The sequence below is a fragment of the Oncorhynchus nerka genome, linkage group LG2, assembly GCF_034236695.1.
Source record: "Oncorhynchus nerka isolate Pitt River linkage group LG2, Oner_Uvic_2.0, whole genome shotgun sequence".
NCBI lineage: Eukaryota > Metazoa > Chordata > Actinopteri > Salmoniformes > Salmonidae > Oncorhynchus > Oncorhynchus nerka.
Genome location: NC_088397.1, coordinates 84,335,623 through 84,343,227, shown reverse-complemented (window position 1 = coordinate 84,343,227; position 7,605 = coordinate 84,335,623). Strand labels below are relative to the sequence as shown.

The 7,605-nt window shown below is 49.2% G+C and overlaps 1 protein-coding gene across 2 annotated transcripts in view; it reads left to right on the top strand.

The window, feature by feature from the left end:
* LOC115143837 (plexin-B1-like) overlaps window positions 1-7,605 on the top strand; it is a 170,072-nt gene that overhangs the window by 137,767 nt on the left and 24,700 nt on the right. For both annotated transcript variants that reach the window (XR_010459700.1, XM_065003961.1), the window contains exons 17-24: window positions 1-117; window positions 491-733; window positions 1,740-1,916; window positions 2,576-2,795; window positions 4,882-5,127; window positions 5,975-6,160; window positions 6,600-6,748; window positions 6,851-6,951. The exon at window positions 1-117 is cut by the window's left edge and continues 35 nt beyond it. Coding sequence is in view for 1 of the 2 variants with exons in the window: in XM_065003961.1 (XP_064860033.1) it covers window positions 1-117; window positions 491-733; window positions 1,740-1,916; window positions 2,576-2,795; window positions 4,882-5,127; window positions 5,975-6,160; window positions 6,600-6,748; window positions 6,851-6,951 (1,439 nt within the window). In the remaining variant the exon portion in view is untranslated. The remainder of the gene's footprint in view (window positions 118-490; window positions 734-1,739; window positions 1,917-2,575; window positions 2,796-4,881; window positions 5,128-5,974; window positions 6,161-6,599; window positions 6,749-6,850; window positions 6,952-7,605) is intronic.

Sequence of the window (7,605 nt, the reverse complement as noted above, 5' to 3'; positions counted from 1 at the left end):
CGTGCTGACCATCTCGGGGTCCAACCTGGGCCAGAAGGCTGAGGACATCCTGCACTCTGTCACTGTGGCTGGGGTTTCCTGCTCTGTCATCCCCCACCTCTACGAGGTCTCCTCCAGGTATGGACTGTGAAAGGGAGATACCTAGTCAGTTGTACAACTGAATGTGTTCAACTGAAATGTGTTTTCTGCATTTAACCCAACCCCTCTGAATCAGAGAGGTGCGGGGAGCTGCCTTAATCAACATCCACATCTTCGCCGCCCGGGGAACAGTGGGTTAACTGCCTTACTCAGGGGCAGAATTACATATTTTTACCTTGTCAGCTTGGGCATTCAATCTAGCAACCTTTTGGTTACTAGTCCAACACTCTAACCACTAGACTACCTGTCTCTGTGTTAGGTGGGGGAGGAGGTCAACGTGAGTGTGATTACTACTTCCGTGTGAGATTACTATGATTCATAATTATCCTGTATCTGTGTGTGTCCTCTGTAGGATTGTGTGTAAGACCAAAGCCAGTGGGGGAGAGAAGACGGGCCAAGTGTCAGTAGAAGTGAGCGGGGGAGAGTTTGGCCTCTCCAGCCAGAGGTTCAGCTACCAGGATCCGTTTGTGATGGAGGTGTCCCCCCAGAGGGGTCCCAAGGCGGGGGGCACGTCCCTGACCATCACTGGGAGGAACCTGCTCACGGGACGCCCCTCTGACATCACTGTCACCGTCGGAGGAGTGCAATGTGTCATGTGAGTGATTATGAAACTCACTCATGAACACACATAAAGAGAGAGACAGATACATAATCCTGTTCACTGTGCTGTACTTCTGTTCTTTACTCTCACCCTTCTCTCCTCCTTTCTCTTCTCTCCTCCTCCCTTCTCTTCTCTCCTCCTCTTCTCTCTCCTCCTCTCTCTCTCCTCCCTTCTCTTCTCTCCTCCTCCCTTCTCTTCTCTCCTCCTCCCTCCTCTTCTCTCCTCCTCCACTCCTCTTCTCTCCTCCTCCACTCCTCTTCTCTCCTCCTCCACTCCTCTTCTCTCCTCCTCCCTTCTCTTCTCTCCTCCTCCACTCCTCTTCTCTCCTCCTCCACTCCTCTTCTCTCCTCCTCCACTCCTCTTCTCTCCTTCTCCACTCCTCTTCTCTCCTCCTCCACTCCTCTTCTCTCCTCCTCCCTTCTCTTTTCTCCTCCTCCACTCCTCTTCTCTCCTCCTCCCTTCTCTTCTCTCCTCCTCCCTTCTCTTCTCTCCTCCTCCACTCCTCTTCTCTCCTCCTCCCTTCTCTTCTCTCCTCCTCCCTTCTCTTCTCTCCTCCTCCACTCCTCTTCTCTCCTCCTCCACTCCTCTTCTCTCCTCCCCCACTCCTCTTCTCTCCTCCCTCACTCCTCTTCTTTCCTCCCTCACTCCTCTTCTCTCCTCCCTCACTCCTCTTCTCTCCTCCCCCACTCCTCTTCTCTCCTCCCCACTACTCTTCTCTCCTCCTCCACTCCTCTTCTCTCCTCCCCCACTCCTCTTCTCTCCTCCCCCACTCCTCTTCTCTCCTCCCCCACTCCTCTTCTCTCCTCCTCCACTCCTCTTCTCTCCTCCCCACTCCTCTTCTCTCCTCCTCCACTCCTCTTCTCTCCTCCTCCACTCCTCTGCTCTCCTCCTCCACTCCTCTGCTCTCCTCCCCCACTCCTCTTCTCTCCTCCCCCCACTCCTCTTCTCTCCTCCCCACTCCTCTTCTCTCCTCCCTCACTCCTCTTCTCTCCTCCCCCAGTTTATCAGAGGCCCAGGATGACAGTGTGGTGTGTGTGACGGGCAGCAGCAACAGGACGGGTGATCACCGCGTGACGCTTCACTATGGCAACAGCCAGCGTCACCTTCACAAGTCAGCCTACAGCTTCACCCCCAACCCCAACATCACCCAGGCTGTGCCCGCCAAGAGCTTCCTCAGGTGTGTGTGTGACCTCTTACAGATCTATAGATGTGTCACTTGAAGTGAACTGAAGTTGGTTTACGTGAACTTCGCTTAAGGGAACGTCTTGATAAAAATGATCTTAAGTTGAGTGGACTTCACCCCACTGGACTGAAACACTCGATTGGACACTCAATATGGCCGCAAGTCTGACCATCACAGAACATTAACTTGAATGGGAATTACCATTCTAGTAGTTATATTTCTACGTTCATGATGAAACATTATCCTCCTTAGCTCTGTGTGTAGCAGTGCCTGTCTGGTCCATCTAAAGTTCAGAGTCCCTGGCCCCACTCATACATACAAATGGGAGACTGAGTGAACAAAACATTAAGAACACCTGCTCTTTCCTTGACATAGACAAACCAGGTGAATCCAGATGAAAGCTATGATCCCTTATTGTCACTTGTTAAATCTACTTCAATCAGTGTAGATGAAGGGAGGACACAGGTTAAAGAAGGATTTATAAGCCTAAATTCAGTGTCCCTGGCCCCACTCATACAGGTGTTGTGACACATCTCCTCCCTCTCTGTTTGTGTAGAGGTGGGTGTCTGCGCTTTGTGTTGGGCCACAACCTTTTCGTTCTAGTAATTGTATTTCTATGGGTTTGTGACATTTCCTCCCCTCTCTGTGTATAGCGGTGGCCGTCTGATCTTCGTGTCCGGTCACAACCTGGATGTGGTACAGCAACCTAACATGTTGGTCACTGTGTTCCCCTGGGAGTCCATCCCCCAGAGGAGAAGGAGGAGGAGTGGAGGAGAAAGGGAGCATGAGACAGAGGACAAGGTGCTGTGGAGGCATCGCAGGATCGTACCGGAGCCCAACTGCCCTGGGGACCCATTCTGCTCCATCATACAGGTGTGTGGTGAGGGAAGGAGAGTGGGTGGTGAGGGAAGGAGAGTGGGTGGTGAGGGAAGGAGAGTGGGTGGTGAGGGAAGGAGAGTGGGTGGTGAGTGTGTTTCAGGACTGTATAGATGAAATGTATCTTTCTCCTGTATTTTGTAGAATCTATTCTAAGGAGTAATATTGTAACTTTTAAATTTTATTTTATTTTATTTCACCTTTATTTAACCAGGTAGGCCAGTTGAGAACAAGTTCTAATTTCAACTGCGACCTGGCCAAGATAAAGCAAAGCAGTGCGACAAAAAGTTACACATGGGATAAACAAAAGTACAGTCAATAACAGAAAAATCTATATACAGTGCGTGCAAATGGAGTAAGGCAATAAATAGGCCATAGTAGCGAAGTAATTACAATTTAGCAAATTAACACTGGAGTGATAGATGTGCAGATGATGATGTGCAAGTAGAAATACTTTTGTGCAAAAGAGCGAAAAAAGTAAATAAAAACAATATGGGGATGAGGTAGGTAGTTGGATGGGCTATTTACAGATGGGCTATGTATAGCTGCAGTGATCGGTAAGCTGCTGAAGTTAGTGAGGGAGATGTAAGTCTCCAATTTCATCAATTTATGCAATTCGTTTCAGTAATTGGCAGCAGAGAACTGGAAGGAAAGGCGGCCAAAGAGGTGTTGGCTTTGGGGATGACCAGTGAAATATACCTGCTGGAGCGCGTGCTACGGGTGGGTGTTGTTATGGTGACCAGTGAGCTGAGAAGGCAGAGCTTTACCTAGCAAAGTCTAATAGATGACCTGGAGCCAGTTGGTCTGGTGACGAATATGTAGCGAGGGCCAGCTGACGAGAGCATACAGGTCGCAGTAGTGGGTGGTATATGGGCCATTGGTGACAATACGGATGGCACTGTGATAGACTGAATCCAGTTTGCTGAGTAGAGTGTTGGAGGCTATTTTGTAAATGACATCGCTGAAGTCGAGGATCGGTAGGAAAGTCAGTTTTACGAGGTTAAGTTTGGCAGCGTGAGTGAAGGAGGCTTTGTTGCGAAATAGGAAGCTGATTCTAGATTTAATTTTGGATTGGAGATGCTTAATATGAGTCTGGAAGGAGAGTTTACAGTCTAACCAGACACCTAGGTATTTGTAGTTGTCCACATATTCTAGGTCAGAACCGTACAGAGTAGTGATGCTAGTCGGGCGGGCGGGTGCGGGCAGCGATTGGTTGAAGAGCATGCATTTAGTTTTACTAGCATTTAAGAGCAGTTGGAGACCACGGAAGGAGTGTTGTATGGCATTGAAGCTTGTTTGGAGGTTTGTTAACACAGTTTCCAAAGAAGGGACAGATGTATACAGAATGGTGTCGTCTGCGTAGAGGTGGATCAAGGAATCACCCGCAGCAAGAGCGACATCATTGATGTATACAGAGAAAAGAGGCGGCCCAAGAATTGAACACTGTGGTACCCTCATGGAGACTGCAAGAGGTCTGGCCAACAGGCCCTCCAATTTGGCAAACTGAACTCTATCTGAGAAGTAGTTAGTGAAGCAGGCGAGGCTGTCATTAGAGAAACCAAGGCTGTTGAGTCTGCCGATAAGATTACGGTGATTGACAGAGTCGAAAGCCTTGGCCAGGTCGATGAAGACGGCTGCCCAGTACTGTCTTTTATCAATGGCGGTTATGATATTGTTTTGTGCCTTGAGAGTGGCCGAGGTGCACCCATGACCAGCTCGGAAACCGTATTGCACAGTGGAGAAGGTACGGTGGGATTCGAAATGGTCAGTGATCTGTTTGTTAACTTGGCTTTCGAAGACTTTGGAAAGGCAGGGAAGGATAGATATAGGTCTGTAACAGTTTGGGTCTAGAGTGTCACCCCCTTTGAAGAGGGGGATGACCGCGGCAGCTTTCCAATCTTTAGGAATCTCGGAAGATACGAAAGAGAAGTTGAACAGACTAGTAGTTTCTACCCTGCTGCCCTCCATCTTGGGTTATTTAAAAGTGCTTTGTGACAACTGCTGATGTAAAAAGTGCTTTATAAATGCATTTGATTGATGGATTGATTTACCCCTTCCCCTCTTCTCTATCTCCCTCCACCAGTACATGGAGCGTTGCGAGGTCAACTCGTCCAGTCTGATCCTGTGCCGGAGCCCGGCATTGGAGCCCTCTGTGTGGGGCTCGCAGGTGGACGTGGCCTTCCTCCTGGACAACCTGCGCTTCCCGTTTGGTGCCGTCAGCCCCCAGGGGGCCTTTAGCTATGAGCCTAACCCCGTGCTGCACCCGCTCAACCAGCAGGAGCCCCTCAAGCCCTACCGCTACAACCCAGGAAGCTTTATTCAGCTGGAGGTTAGCGTTAGCCGCTAGCTGCTACTCTCTCAACTTGTTAAATAAGCTGCTGGAGGTTAGCATTATCCGCTAGCTGTTACTCTCTCAACTTGTTAAATAAGCTGCTGGAGGATAGCATTGTCCTGGAGGATAGCATTGTCCGCTAGCTGTTACTCTCTCAACTTGTTAAATAAGCTGCTGGAGGTTAGCATTGTCCGCTAGCTGCTACTCTCTCAACTTGGTAAATAAGCTGCTGGAGGTTAGCATTATCCGCTAGCTGTTACTCTCTCAACTTGTTAAATAAGCTGCTGGAGGTTAGCATTGTCCGCTAGCTGTTACTCTCTCAACTTGTTAAATAAGCTGCTGGAGGTTAGCATTGTCCGCTAGCTGTTACTCTCTCAACTTGTTAAATAAGCTGCTGGAGGTTAGCATTGTCCGCTAGCTGCTACTCTCTCAACTTGGTAAATAAGCTGCTGGAGGCTAGCCAGCTTCAGGCTAGCAGCATGTACAGTTGACAGCTGGAGGTTAGCATTACCCGCTAGTTACTACTATAAAGCCAAGGCAAGGGGATAGAATGGAAATTATGTCTTATTTCTATATTTTATTGCAAGACTTTCCACTCAACTCGAAGACCTTGCAGCTGAAAGTTGCAGTCGCAAATAAAACGCTTTCATTCTATCCCCCTGTCTGTTTAGTGGAAGGCTAGACTCCCTTGAAAGAGAGACCTGCACATTGGGGAAATAGGGGAATGTTCCAAAGAAAAGGAATACAGAAGTTTTGATTCCAGCATGATGCTCAATGTGGTAATATCTTCTCTCTTTCGCCCTCTCTTCATCTCATACTCCCTGTCTCTCTCTCCCCTCCCTAGGGTGAGAACTTGGACCTGGCCATCTCTAAAGAGGAGGTGGTGGTGTTGGTGGGGGAGGGGGTGTGTGCTGTGAAGACCCTGACCAGGAACCACCTGTACTGCGAGCCCCCACCCCAGCAGCCCTTCCCGGGACCCCCCAATGGCGGAAGGAAACGCGAGGGTGCCGACACGCTGCCCGAGTTCACCGTGAGTTCACTTCCGCCTCTGCAGTTTCGTTCCTGTACGCACTTTCCTGAGGACAAACATACACATTACAGTACACAAGATGGATAAGAGCATTCATTCCAACACAATAGGGCTGTGTCTAAAAACATTATTAGTTGTCAAATCCTTGCTTCCTCTGTCCTTGTTTCCTCCGTTTCTCACTTCTCTCTCAAGGCGCATTGGAGGAGAGGATCCAAGGTCCCTCCCTCAACCTTGTCCTCCAATGCGCTTTAAGAGAGAGAGAGATATTGAGGAAATAAAAATGGGAGGACTGAGTCGACAGTAAGGTTTTCTGATAAAAGCACGGTTGACACATCTCAGTAGTCTCTTTTGGCTCCCTCACCCCATTTTGAGGCTAATTAACCCTAACCCCAGCTTATACAGCCTAGCGCCATAGTAGATTGGTCTGTGTGTGTTCCAGGTCCACATGGGCAACCTGAACTTCTCCCTGGGCATGGTGCAGTACGACATCCTCAGCCTGTCCACCTTCCCCCTGGAGGCCCAGGTAGGGGTGGGCGTGGGGGCCTCCATCCTAGCCCTCATTGTCCTCATCATAGTGCTCATCTACAGGTATGTGTGTGTGCACAGGTATTTGTTTACGTGAACCTTCTTTATCTTGGGATGAGTACAGTTATAATGTGTGTGTGTGTGTGTGTGTGTGTGTGTCAACAGGAGGAAGAGTAAACAGGCTCTGAGGGACTACAAGAAGGTTCAGATCCAACTGGAGAACCTGGAGACCAGTGTGAGAGACCGCTGCAAGAAGGAGTTCACAGGTCAGACCCCAACACTAACTAATCCATAAAAATAGAATTACTAGAACCTACATCCCCTTTCAAGTCAATGGCCATAATGAGGGTTCCCATAACTAGGAGCTACAAGCACATGCATCATATTTCAATGCACTAACCTTCTCCCCCACAGGCACAGTTAGGGGGATATAGAGCGAGGCCGTGGTATATTATGAGAGAAGTGACAAGAAAGAGTAGGGGATACTGCTGCGAAAAAGTGTTGGGGATACTGCTGTGAGAAAGAGTTGGGGATACTGCTGTGAGAAAGAGTTGGGGATACTGCTGTGAGAAAGAGTTGGGGATACTGCTGTGAGAAAGAGTTGGGGATACTGCTGTGGTAAAGTGTAGGGGATACTGCTGCGGTAAAGAGTAGGGGATACTGCTGCGGTAAAGAGTAGGGGATACTGCTGCGGTAAAGAGTAGGGGATACTGCTGCGGTAAAGAGTAGGGGATACTGCTGCGGTAAAGAGTAGGGGATACTGCTGCGGTAAAGAGTTCCCAGTTCAGTCACACACCACAGCAGACAGTGTAAATAGAACAGCGGTTGGGCACTTCTGGTCCTGGAGGGTGGCAGTGTACAGGATTTTGTTCTAGCCCAGCACTAACACACCTGAATCTCTCTGAAAAAGACAGAGAGAT